The sequence below is a fragment of the Thalassophryne amazonica genome, chromosome 7 (assembly GCF_902500255.1).
Source record: "Thalassophryne amazonica chromosome 7, fThaAma1.1, whole genome shotgun sequence".
NCBI lineage: Eukaryota > Metazoa > Chordata > Actinopteri > Batrachoidiformes > Batrachoididae > Thalassophryne > Thalassophryne amazonica.
Genome location: NC_047109.1, coordinates 73,728,214 through 73,752,286, shown reverse-complemented (window position 1 = coordinate 73,752,286; position 24,073 = coordinate 73,728,214). Strand labels below are relative to the sequence as shown.

The 24,073-nt window shown below is 43.0% G+C and overlaps 2 protein-coding genes across 2 annotated transcripts in view; both read right to left on the bottom strand.

Annotated features, from left to right (window-relative positions):
• Positions 1-281: 281 nt before the first annotated feature.
• pianp (PILR alpha associated neural protein) lies at positions 282-12,060 on the bottom strand (the record flags this gene model as incomplete). Its single annotated transcript, XM_034173650.1, has 4 exons — positions 282-1,737; positions 2,148-2,291; positions 11,156-11,234; positions 11,598-12,060. Coding segments are annotated over 4 exons (708 nt in total), but the record flags the coding sequence as incomplete, so codon positions are not given.
• Positions 11,931-24,073, bottom strand: part of si:ch211-154o6.3 (uncharacterized protein LOC563854 homolog) — a 34,037-nt gene continuing 21,894 nt past the window's right edge. The window contains exons 6-16 of the mRNA XM_034173649.1: positions 23,307-23,393; positions 23,085-23,174; positions 22,618-22,706; positions 14,396-14,618; positions 14,176-14,298; positions 13,891-14,056; positions 13,595-13,683; positions 13,380-13,464; positions 12,629-12,745; positions 12,121-12,177; positions 11,931-12,016 (exon numbers count right to left, since the gene is read on the bottom strand). Of these exons, the coding sequence (XP_034029540.1) occupies positions 12,168-12,177; positions 12,629-12,745; positions 13,380-13,464; positions 13,595-13,683; positions 13,891-14,056; positions 14,176-14,298; positions 14,396-14,618; positions 22,618-22,706; positions 23,085-23,174; positions 23,307-23,393 (1,079 nt within the window). The 3' untranslated portion in view covers positions 11,931-12,016; positions 12,121-12,167. The remainder of the gene's footprint in view (positions 12,017-12,120; positions 12,178-12,628; positions 12,746-13,379; positions 13,465-13,594; positions 13,684-13,890; positions 14,057-14,175; positions 14,299-14,395; positions 14,619-22,617; positions 22,707-23,084; positions 23,175-23,306; positions 23,394-24,073) is intronic.

Genomic DNA, 24,073 nt, shown 5'->3' with positions numbered 1-24,073 from the left:
CCATTTGAGCTGAGGAGATAAGCAAAGGCTTCCTTTTTATTATTTTTCTCCTCACTTGTTAAAACATGACTGCTACATGCAGGACTTTTTAATGCCAAGCCCCTGGTTTGAAAGCAATGCAAGCGATCAACTAAATGTTCACGGCAGGAAGGAAAAGATTAGGATACAGAGTAGCTATTAAAATCCACAGTGTAATCTTTATCCTTCCCATAAAGCATTGCACATAGTTCGCAGGGGAATTCATTCAACATGCAGAGAAATAAACGGACAAAAAGCTAAAACACTAGTGTTAGATCTTTATTGAACTTCATGGTACAGAAAAACCATGTTCCTACAGGAATTCTACTTAAAAAAAAAAAAAAAAGTCACAAGACGGGGTATCTGGAGGATTGCTCACAAGACTGCACCAGCACGATGTGTGTATGTGGGTTAAAATCTCAGCTGCTTATAAAAGGAGCTTAACACAAAGTGGAAATTTTCCTTTGAAATGTTCTAAAAGACATCACTGACTGAAAGATAAAATAGACATTTATAAATAATAGATTTTAAGCAAATCACAGATTTTCCTACTGTATACATGCAGAATCAGTGGAGAGACGAATAATGATCCTAGATGTGTGCCATCAAGTTTTCTTTAGTGCACTACAGACTGCTCATGTTCACAGATTTCATAACATGAAGGAAAATTCTTCTTTTTCTGTCCTAGATCAAGCTGTCCTAGATGTCAGGTGCAAAAAAAATAAATATTCTTGTCAGCTCTTTGATCGTTTTGCCAAATCTCATTTCCATAACAACGTATGCTCTTCTATTCTACCCCACACCTTTGAACAGCACTAATTTACAGGGATGTCTGATCTGTCTATCCAAGATCATCCTCTTCAATGTTTTATTCCCACGCCTGGAAGTAACAACGCTCCTCGCCACTGCAACAGTAACAAAGAAGGCTCACAAAGGCTTAAAGAGGTGAACGTCAGTCAAATAATTAAGAGGAGAAATCATGAGGAAAACTGAAATAAAACAGGCTCCTCAACACCCCGCAGAGGAAAAGACACACAATTTGCATTTCAGGCACCCAAATTCGGGGAATAAATGACAGTTTTTGGAGCATGACGTTAAACACATTGCCTTTTGGCTACAGCTGCACCAAACCGCTCTGTGAAATACCCAGTTTCAGTGTTTGAAGACACTGAGAATGGCTTTTTAACCGTTTACAAGCCTACTGTAGCAAAATGAATTTGAGTGTCACTTCATCAATGAACTGTCTGCTGGAGTACAATTAATACGAACAGCTTGTACAGATGAATGACTGGAAATACTTATGAAAGCACAGGTAAGGTATTTCAGGGCGAATTGGATGTTTCATGGCTGTTAAACTGCTTGTTTTTGAATTAGTCATGGCAGGTAGAATCACATAGTGGCAGAGCTCCAGGCTAAACAGCAGACAGAAAACAGGGAGGTTACAGTGACGCAGAGCCACATGAAAGATTTTACACCCAGCACAGAGGAGGGAAGGTGGGACCAGCAGGGAGATGAGTTTAGGTTTTTCCGACCTCAGGGAAGCTGAAGAGTTTGGTGGCGGCTGGCTACTTGGGATTCCTGAATTCATTTCACAGTTTCAGAGAAAAAAAACACCGCTGTAGGCACACCCTCTGGTCCATGTTGATGTTCTTCCTCAAGCCACGTAGAAATATTTACAGTGTGGAAAAACAGTCACCTCAGAGGTTCACAACTGGAATCCTGACATAGCGAGAGAGAGAGAGAGAGACAGACAAAGAGTGAGGGATGAGGCTGGATGTGGAGATGGGAAGACAGGAAGGTGGGGGCGGTGAGACAGAAAAGGAAAAAGGTAGAGGAAGGTCCCCTGATTGGGGAAGGAAATGAGTGTTCAGAGGAGTGCTGTGCCATAATTATCCTGATTGAAATAAACTTTAAACACACTGGGGAAAAAAGCATCATTTCATGGATAGCGGCTGGGACACAATGACTCGTAAAACACGTCTTCCAGCAGCACAGACACTTCAGGCCTGAATACTCTGAAGCAAATAGTACTACTGTCCAATTATACTGCGTGAACTTGATGAACATGTGTGCAAAACTAGTTTCTCTGTGCACATCACACACTCCGTGCTGGTGAGGCGACTCATTACCTCTCCCTGTCTGTGAAGGAGGAGGTGCTGTGCAGTGTCTGCCGGCTGTCCTCCGAAACAAGAGAGCGAGGGAGAGCAAGGGAGAGAGGGGGAGCCGCGCCACGGGAAAGTGGGGGCGGATGCTGGGAACAGCTGCGATCATAACTGGGGAGAAGGACAGAGAGATGGGTAGACATAAGAAAAAAGAAGGGATATGGAAAATGGCAGTAGACAGAGAAAAAGGAGATGCAGCACAGTGCAGAGAGGAGCAAGAGAAGGATGGAGAAGATGCATATTGAGGAGCCAGAAGGAAGGAGACGATGCATAGTGAGGAAAAAGGAGGGTGATGATGCATAGTGAGGAGAAAGGAGTTATGGTTAGGGAGAGAAAGTGATGGAAAAAATGCAGTGGAGAATAAAGGAGGAGAAGGGAGAGAGAAGGATGGAGAACATGCAGAATGAGGAGAAAGTGAGAGAGAAAAAGAAAAGGACAGGTACAGATGTACAGGGGGGCAGTAAAAGAAAGATAAGGCAAAGAAAGTTGGAGTTTGACAGCAACAGAGGGCGAGATTGAAAGAAACAATGGGAGATGGACAGAAGGGGTGAGAGGGGGCGGAGGGGGGAGAAAAACAAAGAGAGCGTCAAGAACAGTCGAGTCATTTACCATCAGCGAACACATTACACTGCCACTGTGAGAGAATTAGTGCGCTCCTCGGACTCATTAAAACACTGTCAGAGAGGAGTGCGGTGGAGCACGAGGGGTGAGGTGAAACTCAGATGTGGTCCATGATTTCACTAAGGAGTGTGAGTTATAGTCACGAGATGAACTCCTTAAGAATTCAACAAAGCTGCACTTGTTCTGTTACGAAGAACAAACAAACCTCCAAACAGCTGTCTGACGCCTTCATTTTTCCCACATGCACGCAAACAGTCGAGCTTGATGACATTAGCCACAGTGTGAATTTTGGAGCTGAGCACATATGCTGCTTCTCAGCAGCGTGATCACAATGAACTGGATTGAAGCCAGTACCCACTATACGCTATCGTTTCAGTCCATCTGTGGCTTGCGCCCATTCATTTTGCCTTCTCACACATGCTGTTATTTACACATGTATGACTGAGGCACGAGCCAGTCAATGCTGCCACCGAGTCCCTGCTCTTCTCACTCTGTGATGGATCCAGCAGCACAGCAGGGCTCTGTGAAGAACAGTGAAGGCACGGTGGTTTAGTGGTTCGTCCCAGGTTTGCTTCCAACCCGGTACATTCTGTGTGGAGTTTGCAGGCCCACCCCTATGATTGCGTGTGTTTCCTCCCACTAACTTGACCGTAGGTGTGATGTGTCCATATGTGGTCCTGCGATAGACTGGCAGCCTGTCCAGGATGTACCCCGCCTTTCTGCCAATGACTGCTGGGATAGATTTAAACACAGCACCCCATCCACTCCGTGACTCTTAACTGTAATAAGCAGGTTTAGAAAATGGACGGGTTAAACACTAAAGGCCAGCGAGACCAGTGGTGTCCAAACTATTCCAGAAAAGGCCGAGAGGGTGCAGGTTTTTTTTGCAGCCACCGACTCCAGCAGGTGATTTCACTGATGATCCGTGGCTCAGCAAGCAGACATGGTGATGGAGATGGGAGGCGCCAGACTGAACATAAAGATGGTGGTGCCTGAAGGTCAGTGGTGGGCACAACTAAGCAAAACGTTAGCTTTGATAACCGCTAATCCGCTAGCTGAAAAGTTAAATTTATACAGATAAACCGATAAAAAATTTAGCGGAAGTTACAGCTAACCACTAACTTTTAGTACTGGCTCAGTGCACTGTTGGCTACTGATAAGCCAGTTTCGAGTTTAAGCACTGCCGAGACCTCTGAGTCAAATCAAAGGCGATCACAAACCCAAAAACAACGAGCCAGAGCTTCTGTCTTTATGCACACTGCCTGCTGCTGCTATTTATTTGTAAAAACCAATACACCAGTTACTGCAATGTGTGTTGTTTTTTACAAATAAATGTGTATTTATAAATGTCATTTTTTTCATTTGTAAAAAAAGGCATTTGAAAAACTGAAAATTCTGTTTGTGAAGTGTGATTCACAACAAACAGAGACCAACGATCACATGTTGGTAGCTATTTACACTCCCATCCAGTAGATTGCAGTGTTCTATGCATTTTGATGGGGGGGTGATTGAAAGGAGACTAATTTTCCCTTAATGCCTTTTGGCGCGTGTGTCTGTTAACCTTCAGAATTAATAGTATTTCACTATTTCACTTAGACTCCCCGTTTAGAGCTAATGGCCACACAACATACAGAGAGCACACACACACACACACAAATGCAGTGTTTACATGCTCTGAAAGCCATAATGGTCAGCATACTTCTTCAGCACACTGACATCAATGAAACCACGTTACTGTTCGAGATGTGCAAGCTTATTTTTGCTTTCCTTCCTACTGTATTGATTAACACTGCAAATGTGCAGTGGTTAGCACTTATACCTCATAGCTAGATGGCCTGAGGTTTGATTCCCCCATGCCCAGGTCCTATCTGTATGGAGTCTGCATGTTCTCCCCTCATCTGCATGCATTTCCTCTGGGCACTCTGGTTTCCTCCCACCATCAAAGCACATTAGGGTCATGCTGTTTTCTCTGCCCTTGACCAAGGCAGTGTATTTAGATGTGGAGTTAGTCCCCGGGCGCTGGACTGTAGCTGCCCACTGTTCCATGCGGTTGGATTGTGTCTAACCATAATTAAGATGGGTTAAATGCAGAGGACAAATTCTGTTGCATGTACGTACAATGACAATAAAAGCTTCTTACTAAATAACGTACTTACTGAATTGAACTGTACCTTACTGAATTTTCATGTCTGTGCCAAATGTTGCCAGAAGTGCCAAAGTTCGCTTTACAGTCGTCATTACATGAACAGCCACTGTGAGTGTAGTTATAAATTGCTACATAGATGTGAACAAAAAGACACATCTGCAATTCACTTATTTCTTTGGCATTCCTCCTCATGTACATGTAATAAAGTGTGACGGCATGTTTTGTGAGGCTGAATAATGGATCACAGTATGAAGCCAGTTAAATGAGTGAAAAACAGTTTGACCAGAACTATGTAGAAAGCAGCTCCATATTGTAACACATAATATTATACTGTAGCCTCTCGGCTGAGGCTCCTGTATGCTGGGTTATGCTCTCAGAAACACACCACAAGACCAAAATGTCTATCTGATGTTCCCTCACAATACAAGTAATACTCCTCATCTAAAGCTACAGTCACATTAGCTACTAATGACGACGACAAGCAGTTGTCACTTGATGGGCGTTCACATGGCAAGCACGCTAACATCCATAAGATGTCTTATAAATCACTTCAGAAGTGTTATCTAGTTTCAAAAACACTGTTATTAGATTTAGAAGTGTTTATTGCTAGCATTTACTAAATAAATGAGAAACAAATTTATACAGAAATAAGCACTTCCGGGGCGTTTTCCACCATCTTGGATTATTTTGTTCGCACGAACAGTCAACTGACGTCACACTGCTTCTTTGTTAAACTCCAATTGTCATGTCGCTCAGTATTATGCAAAGTAGACTTCTGGACTATTTTAGCCACGCCTAGCTGGTGGCAGAGTGACCATTGTCACTTGCCACTGCAAAATGCCCACTCTGATTGAAAACGAATAGTAAGTCACCAGTTTGCCTGTCGACTGCAGTTTCTGGTGACTACTGTGACTGTAGCTTACAAGTATAGGGCCACTAAGATTTTTAAGATTTAAGGCATGAAAAGAATTTTCACTGGCACCATTATAATTTTATTTATTAGCCTTTAAATAGGGGATTCATAATATGACATTACCAATATGATCAAAATTCACGTTGTCTAGAAAAAAAAAACTAATAAAAAGTTCCCCTGAAGAGTAAAATATCAAAAGAAGAGACAGCCATGAACTACTTACGGCAGCGACGGTAGAGACCAATACAGTCTGACAGTGACGTCATAGAGCACGTGTTGATAACCATTTGTAAAATCCAGGCAGCTTTTGGTGGCTTTCAGTTGAGTGAGTATCTGAGAAATTGTTTAACAGCAGAGCATGTTCCAACTTGTCCTTAAGGCTTCCAACAGAGGTGTTTTTCCTGTGGTGGGCGCGCCGCGCCAGCTGCGAGCCAACTCACCAATCCGTCCGCACGTCTTTCATTAAAAAAATCTCCTTTAACAGTGGAATGTCCTGATAAACTGCTGATTCCGACCTCTTCTGAAAGTTCTCTGTTCTCTCACGACGTCCTGGGTCAACAGAGGCTTACATTTGGAGGTTTTCAGCTTGAAACAGGATGACGACGTCGCCTCGGAGCGCTGCGCGACGTCCCGCTCCGTGGGAAGTCCTTACAGCGATAAACAATCCATAATCTCTCATCAGCTGTTAAAATTAACACCGAAAACCAGCTGAATTTATCGAATGGTGTCCAGTCGGATGTGCCTCACAGTTCTTGAAAGATTTTGATCAAGCACAGCGCCAGTCTCTCAGCAACTTCTCAGACAAAGGAATTCCGATGAGGGGGCTGAACCACTCCTTACACAAGGCGTGCTCACAGGCGAATGACGTCACCGACAGGTGTGAAAAAACTCTCGCATGCCCACGAGGGTTCAAGCTTGGCTGATGCAATCACACGTGATTCAAATCCATATGGTTTTTAAAAAAAAATAATAAGGTCGGATACTTTTCTCACAGACCTCGTACATAAAGTGAAATATTTCAAGCATTTTTATTTTAATTTTGATCATTCCAGCCTATAAATAAAATATTGACTAAGATCAATTTATAAAAGGACTTACAGTATCATACGGAAATGTCAAAAGTATGCTTGTTTATGCGTACAATGCTTGGTTGAAGCTCCTTACTTCATCAGTGTGTGGCATTGAGGTGATCAGCCTGTGACACTGCTGAGGTGTTATAGGAGCCCAGGTTGCACTGACAGCAACCTTCAGCTCATCTGTATTGTTGGGTCTGTTGTTTCTCATCTTCCTGTTGACAATACCCCATAGAGTATCCATGAGGTACTGTCTATGAGGCCAATCAAGCACAGTAATACCATGGTCAACAAAGCAGTTACTAGTAATTTTGGCACTGTGGGTATGTGTGAGGTCCTGTTGGAAAAGGAAATCAGCATCTCCATAAACCTTTTCAGCAGATGGAAGCATGAAATGCTCTAAAATCTCTTAGTAGATGGCTGCATTGACTTTGTCAGCTTTGCTTAACAATCTTCTCAAGGTTGTGGTCATCCCTGTTGCTTGTGCATGTTTCTTACCACACTTTCCTCTTCCAGTCACCTGTCCATGAATGTGCTTTGATACATCACTCTGTGAACAGGCAGCCCTTTCAGCAATGGCCTTCTGTGGCCCTCATTGTGGAGGGTGTCAGTGTCTTCTGGACAACTGTCAAGTGGGCAGTCTTCCCCATGACTGTGGTTGTGTGTACTGAACCAGACAGAGCTTCAATGTATTTATACTACATAAATATTAAGTTTCTCAAACTTGAAATGAACGATTCAAATATTTTGAGTTTTTATTTTATTTTTTATTTTTCTGAGCTGTAGGCTGTAGTTATCAAAATTTAAAAATGCTTGAAACATTTTAGTTTATATATAATGAGTGTAAAATATGCAATATTTACACTTTTTCAAAAATTTTGGAGATGCACCTGTGTAGATAGTGTGCATGTGAAATGAACGTTTCACATTTGCTACCATTTTTGTCAACCCACGGGGGGGTAGTTAGAACCCCAAAATCTTCTGGAGCCACTGATCCCAGAATTCTGTGTGTGGAAGCTACAGTTTTGCATGAAATGGCAGGAGACTCATCAGTGCCACCTCACCAGAACATGACATAACAATAGCACTGAAGCTCGTGCACGCATCACTCTGATGAGGTGTCCTTTGTAGTCTCCAGAAAAGCAGCACACATCAGACTTCTGTGACATATGTCACTAATGTACACACCTAGGCTCCTAAGCTCATTAAGCGCGAAACGTGACTGGCCGGTCGACACAGGGAGCATTGTGGGTAGTGTAGTTCAGGTTCACTTTGGAGGTTACAGTGTTTCTGTCCCTTGTCCCTTGGAAATCTGCTGCAAAACCCATCGCACATCGTGCAAAAAGAATTATTTAAATATCTAAAGGACACTGGATTACTTCATCACATATAAACAAATGACTATGGCTGCCAGGAGCTAAGGTTTTGTAAAATCTCAGCAATCAGTCACCAGCCCGGTAGGTGGCGGTAAATGCACCTTAAACTGGTGCCGTCCGGCATTGTATCCAAAAGAAGAAGAAGTCCACTCGACACAAACACAAAACAGACTAATTTTAACATTATTTTTATTTTATTTCTTTGTGGCTGTTGGTATCGCCAAGACTCGGGTGGGAGAGAGGAGCTCTCAAGGCACAGTTGTGTACAGACTGGGACGTTTCTTCACCGTTTAGACCGTTTTGGATCATCTCAGGACGATTATTTTTTTGAGATGACTCCCACTGAATCTAACAGGTAAGAATTCATATTTACTACGTGTATTTTACTCTGCCAATCAATGCATTAATGGACGTATTTCCATTGTTTAAGCCACAGGGTTGAAAGCGTGTGAAAAAAGCAGCAGCTTTTTAGTTCGTAAATGACAGTGTAGCTAATACCAAGATAAACTGACTTCTAATACTGTGTTTTACTGCTTCTGAAAGATGATGACAGTGTTTGGGGTTTTCTTTTTTTATTCATTCATTTTTCGTGCGTTCTTATGTTTGTGATCCTTGAATTTACCCAGCAGTAAAAATGAAAGTGAAACCGGTTTATCAGAAGCCGACAATGTAATCTGATCTGGCCGTGTTCGAATAAAAGTTAGCACTGACAAAGGTTAATTTCAATTTGTACAGAGATCAATATTTCAAGCTGCTCCAATTTTAGGAAAAAGTGATGCAAATTATTGGTTGAGCTAATAGGGTTCTAAAAAAGGAATAGTTTGCACCATCTGTCATGCTTAGTTATCACATTACACCATAGAATACAATGAACATTGATGTTTGACTGTTACTTCGGACACCAATCATTTAGCACAGTCTATATATATATATATATATATATATATATATATATATATATATATATATACACACACAGTAGTGTTCTGAATAATAGTAGTGCTATGTGACTAAAAAGATTAATCCAGGTTTTGAGTATATTTCTTATTGTTACATGGGAAACAAGGTACCAGTAGATTCTCACAAATCCAACAAGACCAAGCATTCATGATATGCACACACTATGAAATTGGGCTATTAGTAAAAAGTAGAAAAGGGGGTGTTCACAATAATAGTAGTGTGGCATTCAGTCAGTGAGTTTGTCAATTTTGTGGAACAAACAGGTGTGAATCAGGTGTCCCCTATTTAAGGATGAAGCCAGCACCTGTTGAACATGCTTTTCTCTTTGAAAGCCTGAGGAAAATGAGACGTTCAAGACATTGTTCAGAAGAACAGCGTAGTTTGATTAAAAAGTTGATTGGAGAGGGGAAAACTTGTACGCAGGTGCAAAAAATTATAGGCTGTTCATCTACAGTACAATGATCTCCAATGCTGTAAAATGGACAAAAAACCAGAGATGCGTGGAAGAAAACAGAAAGCAACCATCAAAATGGACAGAGGAATAACCAGAATGGCAAAGTTAGAAGATGCCTGTGTGAAGCTAATTTATTTGCAAGAATCCCCCGCAAAGTCCCTCTGTTAAATAAAAGACGTGCAGAAGAGGTTACAATTTGCCAAAGAACATATCAACTGGCCTAAAGAGAAATGGAGGAATATTTTGTGGACTGATGAGAGTAAAATTGTTCTTTTTGGGTCCAACGGCCGCAGACAGTTTGTGAGACGACCCCCAAACTCTGAATTCAAGCCACAGTTCACAGGGAAACATGGTGGTGCAAGCATCATGATATGGGCATGTTTCTCCTATGGTGTTGGGCCTATATATTGCATACCAGGTATCATGGATCAGTTTGGATATGTCAAAATACTTGAAGAGGTCATGTTGCCTTATGCTGAAGAGGACATGCCCTTGAAATGGGTATTTCAACAAGACAATGACCCCAAGCACACTAGTAACTGAGCAAAATCTTGGTTCCAAACCAACAAAATTAATGCCTCGCAGATGTGAAGAAATCATGAAAAATTGTGGTTATACAACTAAATACTAGTTTAGTGATTCACAGGATTGCTAAAAAAGCAGTTTGAACATAATAGTTTTGAGTTTGTAGCGTCAACAGCAGATGCTACTATTATTGTGAACACCCCCTTTTCTACTTTTTTTTTTACTAATAGCCCAATTTCATAGCCTTAAGAGTGTGCATATCATGAATGCTTGGTCTTGTTGGATTTGTGAGAATCTACTGAATCTACTGGTACCTTGTTTCCATGTAACAATAAGAAATATACTCAAAACCTGGATTAATCTTTTTAGTCACATAGCACTACTATTATTCTGAACACTACTGTATAATACACACACACACACACATACACATATGAAAAACTATATAAGGTGGGAGTGACATGCCCAATTTCAGCGGCCTGTCCCGAGGTTTAAACATCTTTTTATCTGTATAATCAGTACTAAGCACCTGCTGCATCAGAGTTGCAAATTGTCAAGAAAAGTGGTTTTGAATAGTTCTGAGTAGATGATAGGTCAATAAAAATGACCTTAGTTTCAAATTTAAGAATACTCTTTCACATATCTTTCTATTGTTTAACTCTCTCCCTTTTCTCCTCCATCTGAATTCTTGATGACACAATTTTTTCCACTTATGTAACCATAAAATGAAAACAAACTAGTTGGATAATGAACAAAAAATTCATCAAATCTTTGCTTAAAAAACAATCAATTTGAACTGTTAAGACATTGAGTTTTCAGCTCGTACTGGTTCACCAGTTCCCACTTCACGTGGTCATGTGATCACAAACACACAGACTAGTCTAAGGAGGAGCGTTTTGGTTCCTACCAGAGTTTGGCTGTTATGATGACTGCAGTCAGGATGAGTAGCGAGGAGATGGTCACGGTAACATAGAATTGAGGGTCCACTGTAACACACACACACACACAAACACCAATCTCAAACTGTGACCGTTTAATCGTATCCAGTACAAATCAATGAAGCCAGCTGAACATGAAATTGGACGTGTAAGACTTTGGCCTCCAACTACAACACCAATCCGGTCTCGCCTTTCCTGTATCTGGAAGTGTGACAGCAGCCGGTTCCTCATGTGAGTGATGAGAACTTTATTATCCATTCTTGGCCAATGGACACACGGCTGGCTGCACACAGCAGGGTGCCAGTCTTCACCCTGGTGACAGCTCTCGCCCTCCTGGCCTGCACATATTCACACTGCAGCTTGTAGGCACTTTTACTTAGAAATCTTTCATTTGGATCTCCTGATGCCCACCTTCCTCAGGCTCTGACTCCTCAGCTCCCATTATTCCATCCTCCACTCCCTCCTGGTCGCTGGACTCCAGTGGGGACTCCTCTCTGGGATGTAAGCTGCTTGCGATGCTGTCAGGCTGAGGCCAGTCACGGGTTGAAGCAGTGCCATCTTCCTGCTGGTTCCCATGCTGGTGCAGGGGATCGGTTTCCGCACTGGAGAGAAAGTGATGGGTCTCGTCCTCCAGGGTCTGAGTGGGGCCCCAGATCACCACCCACAGAGGAGTGGGTGTGACGTGGCCTGTGACGGACAGCTGGACTGTCAAAGTGTCCGCTTGCTCCTCGTGCACAGTATCGTCACGGTTACAGGTGGAAGGCTGTGTCACCAGAGCAACCAGGAGGAGGGAGACGAGGGCAGTCAGTCGTGCGACAAGAGAGATGGAGCTGGAAGAGAGGTGGAGGAAAAGAGCGGTAGAGTGACACAGAAGTTAACTATAAAAATGTGCACGTTCTCATTACTTTTGTGTATCCAATATGATCTATCTTACCATCTCTCCATCGCTTCGTTCTGTTCACTGAGACTACACTCATCCGATCATCTCTGTCTGAAAAATAATAGAGTGGAGAGAGACCGAGAAAAAGAGAGGGAGAGAAAGGGGGAGGGTCCTACTTTTTTCTTTTATGTTATCACATAAACAAGCATGTAAACAGACACCAGCAAATAGAACGGCACATTGTCTGCTCTGACACCTTTTTCAGACAAAATACCCAGACTCGTGCTTGCTTTAACAGCTAATGCTCAATTATAAGCACGTTCACACACAGAATCCACATCTGCATGCACAAGAAACACACACTCGCTGCCTGTTTAGCACACCCACACCTGAGCAAAATACATTAATCATCATTATAGACGTCATGCATGGAGCCAATACTCTGTCAGGCACTTTGAGACGCAACTTCTTATCTACAACTGCTGTCTAAATGCCACAGAAATGTCAGTCAGAGCCCAGCAGACAGACGCGCACGCCGACACATATCAGTTCTCATGCCTACCTCTGGCAGTGGAGAGAGGGAATGAGAGAAGGAGACGGAGAGAAAGGGGGAGATACAGAGAGCAAGTAAGGAGGAGAAAAAAGCATCGGTTGCCTTAGCGACTGAGACATGTAGAGTCTGCTAGAAAAAAAGAGAGAGAGAAAGAGGAGAGAATGATGTGGAGAGACTGTACAGAAGAGAATTAAATGCTAATTATGTTTTGTTTTTCTTTAAACATGATCAATTAAAGGGACACAGTGTAAATAAATAAGTTTGATGAGGCAAAAAGAAAGAGTGAGGAAAACATTAATATGCTCATTTTTGGGAGGTGGGTGTTGCAAAAAAAAAAAGTCCAATTTATACTCCAAAAAACATCCAACAACACCCCAGAGAGGAGCAAAACAGCAGCAAGGAGGAGGAGGAGGAGTACAATTTAATTTGCATTCATTTACACAGGTCTTTCACCAGAGGGAGTGGAGTGATGAACTGGTGTTTCAAAGAGAGGCTAAAGTGGCAAACCGGATTGATCCATAAACAGATAAAATGAGCCGGGAGTTGTAGAGTGACAGCTTTATTGCTTGTGAAAACAATATTTACATAGAAACTGATCACCGGCGCGCCCGTCTTCACTGCCCATATGCTGTGACACTGACAGTCTGCCACATTTTGTTCCCTTCAGCCGTCCACCGCTGTCACCGTGCTCCCTCCCTCTGTCCATCCCGCTCACTTCCTCTTCGTGGCTGGAGGCAACCGCGTCTTCAGCAGCACTCACTGAAGAACACAATGAAACCACAAGGCGTAGCCTCCGCCGCCTTTAGTCGGACTGGCTTCTCTTTCATTGTCGTCGTCCTCTTCATCTAAGTTTGAGAAGGAGGTCAAGAGAATATGTCATGATAAACATTGTCAATAATTAACGTGACAGTGTCATTTCTAATTCCACAGATATTTGTCAAGCGTGTGAGTGAAGACGTGCAGGAGCCGCTGTACCGTCAGTCTCCTCGTCTTCTGCTGTGTCTCCCTCCGACTCCAGCAAAGAGAAGTCCAGTCGGCTGTTTCGCCGTGCTGTGACATCCCCCCTGGAATGTTTAGAAATTAGAACAGTTAAACATGCAAGTGTTTGTCAAACTCGGTTAAATCTGTTCGCGAAGCATAAATCCCATTACACCTCCTGGGTTAGCGCCACGGTTGACCTCAGAACAGCATCATGAATATGTAAATGAGGTATACAGCTGATTAGAGTGAAATGTTTGCCACTGAGGAGTGTTGACAGATTTGGTGCTCACCTCTGCTTTCCGGATCTGGGGAGCTGCTCCCATACGATGAGGTCACGACCTCCAGTGACCCACCGGTGATCTCCGCTCCCTGTGGTCCACGCTGCGAAGCAGAGAATTCGAGGAGCAGCAGCCCAGGTCAGGGAGGTCAGATAACTACACTGAGGCAGAGAGAATACTGAGATGGGGAAGGGGTGGGGTGGGGGGGGTGTTTAAATTTGAAATGAGTTTGGGCTTCAGCACTCAGTCAGAACACAGCTACACGTGTAGTTACATGTGGTTTATTCTGCCACTCACCATTTAACGTGCTCTCTCCAGTTGCCACGTCATAGCAGGAGCCAATTAGTAGACCTCCTGTCTGGTGAACACAATCTGTTACCCCGGTGATACTACTGTGATTGGTCAGTTTGGATGTTGTTCCTGTGATAATTAAGCAGATGTGAGCTACAAGGGTTATGCAAATTTTTCTACATCTGACCCTGTGTCACTTTCACACATACACTTTTGCAGAGCTCACCAATCCTCCAGTGCAGGATCTTGAGCCAGGCTTGACCGTAGGCCAGGAACAGTCGGTCCCCCCGAGGGCTGAGGGTCAAACGACCACCAGGCCCCCCTCCACAACCCGTAACCTGACCACTCCAGTGTTGCAGGAGCTTCAGGGGGTCGCGTCCTGAGTAGCGATTCTCCCAAACAGCCACCCCTCCTTCGGCTGAGCCAGTGAACACCAGTGGACCCTGAGACTGTGGAAGCCACATAAGGCACGGTTGTCATGGAGATTAGAGTGTGGTGTGTTCATGTGTGTGTTGGCAAGAAAGAAAAAGGGAACAAAACCATGTGTGTGTAAATACAAAAAAGGGGTGTGAACACTTTCAAATTATACATTTGTGCTGCTGCTGGTTGTAAATAGATTGTGCACTCTGCATGATAAAAAGCAACAACAAGAACAAGCATGACAGTGATGCTTTATGCTTTAATGCTTCAAGCATTTTCTGATTACTGCAAATTAAAAAAAATGTGCATACACAGCTCTGGATTTCAATATTCATAAAAAGCCTTTTTGTACTGAAAATATGTGCAGGATCCTGTAAGACCGGTGGAGCTCCGCAGCTTACGTCTCTGTTTGCCTTCCAGCTGAAAACAATAAACAGCTTGTGTGAAGATGAAAGTGTAGAAATCTGGCTGGCTGGCTGTTTTATTTATTTAAATAACCCTTTTCACAAAAATGAAAGAAAAGAGCACAGTCATTTTTAGAAAAAAAAAAATCAAACTAAATCCTATACATGTCTTCACATATCCACGATAAACTCTGTCTGTCTGGCCTACTTTTCTTTTTTTTTTTCTGACAGAAGTTGCATTTCAGATTTTAAATCTGATTTATGAACATGCTGATGCAATTTCCACAAATTCAGTGTTTTAATTAATTCATATATGCATATTATTATGTTCTGCCAACAGCTGCTTTATTTATTTCTACTATTTATTTTACATTGTGAGACAAACCGAGTCACACGGGGTGAGCAGCCAATATACTCTGGGTGCTGGTGTCGCAGACCAAACGATCCCCCCTAAAAATTGGTCTGCCCTGCCTTCACTGCGCATGCGTCATCAGTCGCGGTTCACAGGTTATCATGTCGTTTCTGCTTAAAACTGCACTCCAGTCATCATCTATCACAATCACAGGGACAGATATTTGAAGCTTTTGTACTAGGTGCTGGAGACCCTCCTGTCCTGTGCACCAACAGCATTTCCTGTATATTTGTTTTGTGAATTGTTCTGTAATTTATGTCTGTAGCATGGCCCAAGCAGAGGGTCACCCCTTTGAGTCTGGTCTGCTTGAGGTTTCTTCCTCAGAGGGAGTTTTTCTTACCACTGCTGCTCTGGGGGTTAGTAAGGTTAGACCTTACTTGTGTGAAGCGCCTTGAGGCAACTCTGTTGTGATTTGGCGCTATATAAATGAAAATAAATTGAAATTGAATTGATGACGCATGCGCAGTGAAGCCAGGGTGGGCCGATTTTTAGGGGGGACCATTTGGTCGGCGACGCCGGTCCCAAGCCTGAATAAATGAGGAGGGCTGCATCAGGGAGGGCATCTGGCATAAAACAAGCCAACCCAACCATGCAGACTAAGAATCTAATTTCCATACCGGATCGGTTGAGGCCTGAGTTAACAATGACCGCCACCGATGCTGTTGCCCAAGAGGGTGCCGGTAGAAATTGAGCTACTGCTGGGTGAAGAAGAAGAAGAAGAGGAGGAGGAGAACATGTCCAGAGACAGCGGGAGAAGAGGAAAACTCGAAGGGTGGAAGTGAGAGACAGGACTTTGAATGTTGGCACTATGACTGGTAAAGGGAGAGAGCTGGCTGATATGATGGACAGGAGAAAGGTAAACATATTGTGTGTACAAGAGACCAAGTGGAAGGGAAGTAAGATTAGGAGCATAGGCGGTGGGTTCAAGTTGTTGTATCATGGTGTGGACAGGAAGAGAAATAGTGTTGGGGTCATTTTAAAGGAAGAGTATGTTAAGAGTGTGTTGGAGGTTAAGCGAGGATGATGAGTGTTATGTAGGAAATTGAGGGAGTGATGATGAATATCATCAGTGCATATGCCCCACGGGTAGGTTGCAAGATGAAGGAGAAAGTAGATTTCTGGAGTGAGCTAGATGAGGTAGTGGAAAGTGTGGTGATAGGAGCGGACTTCAATAGGCATGTTGGTGAAGGGAACAGAGATGATAAGATAAGCATGGTGTCTAACCAGATCTTTACTCTGGATGGCATTTCCCTGACCTCTAGTAATACTGTGAGAAATCTTGGAGTCATTTTTGATCAGGATATGTCATTCAAAGCGCATATTAAACAAATATGTAGGACTGCCTTTTTGCATTTACGCAATATCTCTAAAATCAGAAAGGTCTTGTCTGAGTGATGCTGAAAAACTAATTCATGCATTTATTTCCTCTAGGCTGGACTATTGTAATTCTTTATTATCAGGTTGTCCTAAAAGTTCCCTAAAAAGCCTTCAGTGAATTCAAAATGCTGCAGCTAGAGTACTGACGGGGACTAGCAGGAGAGAGCATATCTCACCCGTGTTGGCCTCTCTTCATTGGCTTCCTGTTAATTCTAGAATAGAATTTAAAATTCTTCTTCTTACTTATAAGGTTTTGAATAATCAGGTCCCATCTTATCTTAGGGACCTCGTAGTACCATATCACCCTAATAGAGCGCTTCGCTCTCAGACTGCAGGCTTACTTGTAGTTCCTAGAGTTTGTAAGAGTAGAATGGGAGGCAGAGCCTTCAGCTTTCAGGCTCCTCTCCTGTGGAACCAGCTCCCAATTCAGATCAGGGAGACAGATACCCTCTCTACTTTTAAGATTAGGCTTAAAACTTTCCTTTTCGCTAAGGCTTATAGTTAGGGCTGGATCGGGTGACCCTGGACTATCCCTTGGTTATGCTGCTTTAGACGTAGACTGTGGGGGGTTCCCATGATGCACTGTTTCTTTCTCTTTTTGCTCTGTATGCATCACTCCGCATTTAATCATTAGTGATCGATCTCTGCCCCCCTCCACAGCATGTCTTTTTCCTGGTTCTTTCCCTCAGCCCCAACCAGTCTCAGCAGAAGACTGCCCCTCCCTGAGCCTGGTTCTGCTGGAGGTTTCTTCCTGTTAAGAGGGAGTTTTTCCTTCCCACTGTTGCCAAGTGCTTGCTCACAGGGGGTCGTTTTGACCGTTGGGGTTTTTCATAATTATTGTATGGCCTTGCCTTACAATATAAAGCGCCTTGAGGCAACTGTTTGTTGTGATTTGGCGCTATATAAAAAAAAAGTTGATTGATTGATTGATAATGGTAGATATGGTATCAAGGACAAGAATGTGGAAGGGCAGAAGGTAGATTTTGCAAAAAGGATGGAAATGGCTGTGTTGAATATCTACTTTATGAAAAGAGAAGTGCCCAGGGTGACATACAAGAGTGGAGGAAAGTGCACACAGGTGGACTACATTCTGTGTAGGAGATGCAAGCTAAAAGAAATTGGAAACTGTAAGGTGGTAGCAGGAGAGACTGTAGCCAGACATCATAGGATGGTGGTTGTATGATGACGTTAGAGGTAAAGAAGAAGAGGAACGTGAGAGCTAAACAAAGGATCAGATGGTGGAAGCTAAAGGAGGAAGACTGTCGTATGAAATTCAATGAGCAGGTGAGAGAGGTATTGGATGAAGGGGAAGCAATTTTGAACAACTGAAAATATGTTAGTTCTTAATCCTGTCCATCCTTGCTGCTATCAAAGAAAATCACAGCAGCTTCTGGTCTGCCACCTCCAGCTAAACCTCCTGTCTTTTTGTTAGGGCCACCACCGTACAATGACCACGACCATTCTTGACCAACTTGTAAACATTCCCTGTTACTACTGTTTATCTAAAATCATACTCTGTAATCCACCATAGACTGTCTTAAAATAGCAGGTGTCAAATGTCACTGAAAGTTAAGAACAGTCTTAGCTCTTGTACATACCGTTCAATCACAAATCACAACCACCACTTTTCTCCATTCCACCCTGCGTGCACTCTCTTTTTTCTTTTTTTTACCTCTCAAACATTCTTCTTAAACTGTTGGACTATTTTTTTTCACACAGTTGTTCACAAAGTGGTGATCCTCGCCCCATCTTTGCTTGTGAATGGCTGTGTTGTGTGGGCCGCTGAAGAGGAGGTACTGCTGGCCCACCACCACCAGATGGCGACCTGCTTGAAGTGCGCGCTTCAAGCATGAGAGGGCGTCATAGCAACAGGGAGTGACAGCTGTCACTCGTTATCAGCACCAGCTGTCACTCATTCACATCACCACCACCATAAAGGCCGGCCTGCAACTCCACCTCCCCGCCGAGGAATCAGCTACCATTCAGTACCGGGTCTGACTGCTGAAGACAGTGGCCACCTGGGGCGCAGGGCTTGGCGGCTTCGGTGTTCTTCAGATCCGTTGGTGGTGGAAGCTGTGTGGGAGCCGGCTCTTCTCTCGCCAGACGTCTTCTATCTTCGAGCCTGCCCACACGTCACCTTGTGTATAATTGACATTCCACCATATTGTTATTGTCTGTACTTCGTTGTGCAATTCACAACATTAAATTGTTACTTTTTGGCTTATCCATTGTCCGTTCATTACCGCCCCCTGTTGTGGGTCTGTGTCACGACACTTTCACAACAGGCTGAGCCTTTTGGGGATGCTCCTTTTATACGCAATCATGACACTCACAATTAGTATCCTCAGTTCCCAAACGCTTATTGAGTGTTGTTAGAAGGAAAGGTGATGTAACACAGTGGTAAACATACCACTGTCCCAGCTTTTTTGAAACGTGTTGCAGGCATCCATTTCAAAATAACCAAATATTTGCACAAAAACAATAAAGTTTATCAGTTTGAACATTAAATATCTTGTCTTTGTGGTGTATTCAATTGATTATAGGTTGAAGAGGATTTGCAAATCATTGTATTCTGTTTTTATTTACATTTTACAAAATGTCCCAACTTCATTGGAATTGGGGTTGTAGTAGGATGAAAAAATGTCTTCAAAACTGGACCTTTAATCTAGGGGTGTTGTGGGGAGCCGTGCTCCCCCCCATGCCTCCTTTCCGGATTCACCCCTGGTTTCCTATCTGAGCAGGAAGAATGGATAACATGTATTTATGCACAAAACACAACCAGATTGACAGGTAAAAAAGTTTTTATCTGCATTTTTTTACGTCATGTCCTCAGAAAGAGACTTTAGGCACATTTGGGTGGATAAAGAGCATAAGTATTTGTTGTTAACGCATCGCGGGTCTTCAAATGTTTTTAGCGAGGACACTCACAGAGCGGCACAGAGTTTTAAAGAAAAAACTTTAAAAAAAGTCTTTGTAAAGCTCAGTGCAGGAGTGCTGCCCTCACCGCGCTTTGAGTGACAACTGTTTTATCAACTCAGAGCTGCTCTGCCCACAGGCCAGTTTTAATGTTGTAATCGACCCACACTATCTCCACGATCGACTGGTCAGGCACCCCTGATTTATACTGTATAAAATTAATAGTACTGACAGTAGTATTGTCAGCACATTTCCATCTGCATCCTTTATCACCCGAACCTACTGCACATCCTTTCTAGCTCAGTCCCTCTGCCTGGCCAAATGGTACAAGTCCTTTTCTCCTTCCTTAGTGTTTAACTTCATGTACAGCTTGCTATATGTCCTTTCATTAGCCTTTGCCACGTCTCCTTTCACCTTACGCTGCATGTCCTTATACTCCTGTCTACCATCATTATCTCTCTGGCTTTCCCAATTTTTTTCCATCAACATCTTTCTTTCTCCTTATACTTTCCTATACTTCTTCACTGCACCACAAATTCTTCTTGTGTGCACCTTCCTCCACTTTTATACATCATGCTTTTTTAAAAATATTTACCACAGCCATTTCCATCCTTTTAGCAAAATCCCCCACAATCTGTCCCACATTCCTCTCCTTGATACTATATCGACCCATCATTTCCTCAAATCTGTTCCCTTCACCGACATGCCCACTGATGTCTACTCCAATCACCACTCTTTCATCCTAGGACACACTTTTTACCACCTCATCTAACTCATTCCAGAAATATTTTCCCCTTCAACTCAGAACTTACCCATGGGACATATGCACTGATGACATTCAACATCACACCTTCAATTTTCAACTTTACACTCATCACCCTGTCAGACATTCACTACCAAACACACTCTTAACATAGGCCTTCCTTTAGAATGACTCCAACACCATTTTTCCTCCCATCCACATGATGGTACAAATCAAATCAAATCAATTTTATTTATATAGGGCTAAATCACAACAAACAGTTGCCCCAAGGCACTTTATATTGTAAGACAAAAGCCATACAATAATTACAGAAAAACCCCAACGGTCAAAACGACCCCCTATGAGCAAGCACTTGGCGACAGTGGGAAGGAAAAACTCCCTTTTAACAGGAAGAAAGCTCCAGCAGAACCAGGCTCAGGGAGGGGCAGTCTTCTGCTGGGACTGGTTGGGGCTGAGGGGAGAGAATCAGGAAAAAGACATGCTGTGGAAGAGAGCAGAGATCAATCACTAATGATTAAATGCAGAGTGGTGCATACAGATCAAAAAGAGGTGAATAAAAAGAAACACTCAGTGCAGAGAGCGAAGCGCTCTATTGGGGTGATATCGTACTATGAGGTCCCTAAGATAAGATGGGACCTGATTATTCCAAACCTTATAAGTAAGAAGAAGAATTTTAAATTCTGTTCTGGAATTAACAGGGAGCCAATGAAGAGAAGCCAATATGGGTGAAATATGCTCTCTCCTTCTAGTCCCTGTCAGTACTCTAGCTGCAGCATTTTGAATTAACTGAAGGCTTTTCAGGGAACTTTTAGGACAACCTGATAATAATGAATTACAACAGTCCAGCCTAGAATAAATAAATGCATGAATTAGCTTTTCAGCATCACTCAACAACAGTTTGAACCCACCTCAGATGTTCCTGGCCTTACTTCCCTTCTACATTGTCTCTGTTAAACACAATGTCTCTCGGTCAAGGCTGAAGACCAAAGGAGACTTTGGGGTTTGAGGTTGTGGCTCCCAAACTGTGGAATGCACTACCACTGCATCTACAATCTGTGGACTTTTAAAGAGAAGATCAAGACCCACTTGTACAACCTTGCCTTTAACTAGTTATGTTACTGCTATTTTAATTTCTGCATTTGTATAGTCTTTAATCAACACTGGAAAGCACTTTGTGATTTTTATCTTGAAAGGAGCTATACAAATAAACCTTACTTACTCACCTTTCCTCTTCAACATTTATCCTGGTTTGGGACCAGCACTGTGATTTCACTGGCTTGAGCACCCAGTAGGGCTGAGATTTGACCAAATTTGCAGTGTGTGCCCATCTTGCTTCTAGGCTCCTCATTTACTTAGTCTTGGGACCAGCACTCAGAATGCACTGGCTGTACACCTCGTGTGGCTGACTGTAAAAGTGCACACACGCGCACACACATACATAGAATTTTAATGTGTATAAGCAAATGCTGTTTAATAGTGCAGATCCTGTGTCAATTAAGTAAAGCCAGGCAGTAATGGGCGTTGCTGAAGTCAATATTGTTGAAGGGCTTGTTGCGCTCCACTGAGTACTGGCCTAGTTTGTTTTTGTTAAATTTTATTGTTGCCTTCCAGTCCTAAACTAAATTTATATTGTGAACCTGGAGTATCACTCTATTGCAAAATTAAACCAAAGAAATTTGCTGAAAACATCCCAGTGACTGAGGTTTCAAAAATAATCTTTAAAAGCCACCTCCTGTCTTTGGCTGCAGATTACTGAAGTCATATATGCTTCTGTGTCACTCCCCACTAGACAACAATATTATTTCCTGGAGAAGCTTCTCCCCATCCAGTGATCAAATTACATAATGTCCCACTGTGAGTGATGCAGCTGTCTGACAGGTATGAGAAAAGCACCTGGCTGAGATGATGATGATTATTTACCACAGCTTCTGATTTATACTTCAATTCAGTCAGCCGGTTTGCATTGCTGTGCCTGTGTGGACACGAACAGCAGGCGTGCTGGGAGACTTCTATGGAGCAGAAATCCCATTGAGCTTCTCAAAATGGTTGTGCCATTAAAATTGGCTCTAGTGTTGCACGAGCATGAAAGCAGCTCCACAATCCTCACCGCACGCAGCACATCAAGGTGTTGGCTAGTTGGTGAGTGACACACCCACCTGGATGGAAGTGACTGCTTCTTGGTGAGCGTTGACAGACTGACAGTTTTCAAAAGTGTGCCAGCTCCAGGCTTGAACTTTGCCCCCATCTGGAGGTGACAGAGCGTGAGGTTAACATAAGATGACAGAGTGCTTGCAGTCCTTACTGTTGCTCATCTTACACCCGCCTGAGCATAACTGCCTAAACTGTGCACTTTCATTTGAGAATCAGCTCAACGCTGTACTCCTTATCTTAGTGGCAGCTGCAGCCAGTGGGCCAGACACTGCCGACACATTATGAAAGACAAACACCCTCACAAAAAAGAAATAACACTTTTAGTATGCATGTGTCTACCTGCCCCAAGGCCTGTATATGTGCATGTAAAGATTTACATGTACACAAGCTCCTAAATCCATGTATGCATTTATGTGACACCACAGATGTTAGCTTTGCCAAATTAAGTCAATCTCTCCACATGAAAACACACCTGATCCCACGACAATATAGCCATCTTCTTCTGACACAAAGCAGAGAGCAGTCACAGCGTTGAACGTGTATATAGACTTAACACACTGGCCTGAGGGCAACACAAAAACGCTCAATTAAATGACAGCCATACAAACATACTCTGTATTGACTTTGATGGACACATTTCTCAGGTGCTCTGTGTGTGTGTGCGCGTGCACGCGCACGTGTATGCTGAACATACCAACGTTTAAAGCCCAGATCTTCACATTGCAGTCTGCAGAACCACTTATAATAAACCTCTCTTGATCAGACAAAGACAGGGTCCACGCTGGTGAAAGGACAAACACACAGACATGTGGATACAGAGAAGGTGCAGAGAGACAAGGACAGAAGGATTAACCCTCAATAGTATGGACAAGTATACAACATTACATTCACATTTTTCCTTCTTATCCTACTACGGTCAATGCTTGCATGGACTGGGTGTTGGGTACGGTTGTGAAAGCCAACAACTTAAGCGCCTTTGCTGGCAAGGAAAGGCTTACCAACACTAATTTCTGAGATGATGCCTGTGACCTTTGTGAAATCAGTGGATACCCTCATTGCAGCACTTTTGAAGCTGGGTGAGGGGTGGGAGTGTCTGGGTTTTAAATGGTCCTAGACCAAAACAAAGATCCAGGGTTTTGATGACTTTCTGGACTCAACCATCAGAAGTGTGTCTGTATGCGGTGAAAGTGTTGAACCTATAAAGACATTCCCTTGTCTCAACAGTGGCATTTGTGTCTCTGGATCCTCAGCCTTTGAGATCCTGGTTTACATTCATTGTGATTCCTGTCTTACAATTCTGTTGTGAAATTTGGATGCTAACCAGTAACCCAAGGCAGTGACTGGATGTCTTTGGTACTAGGTCTCTTCAGATGATCTCTGGGTACTGTTGGAATGACATTGTGTCAAGAGAATGTTTATTTAGCGAGACAAAGATGAGGCATAGTGCAATGTAAGGGAAAG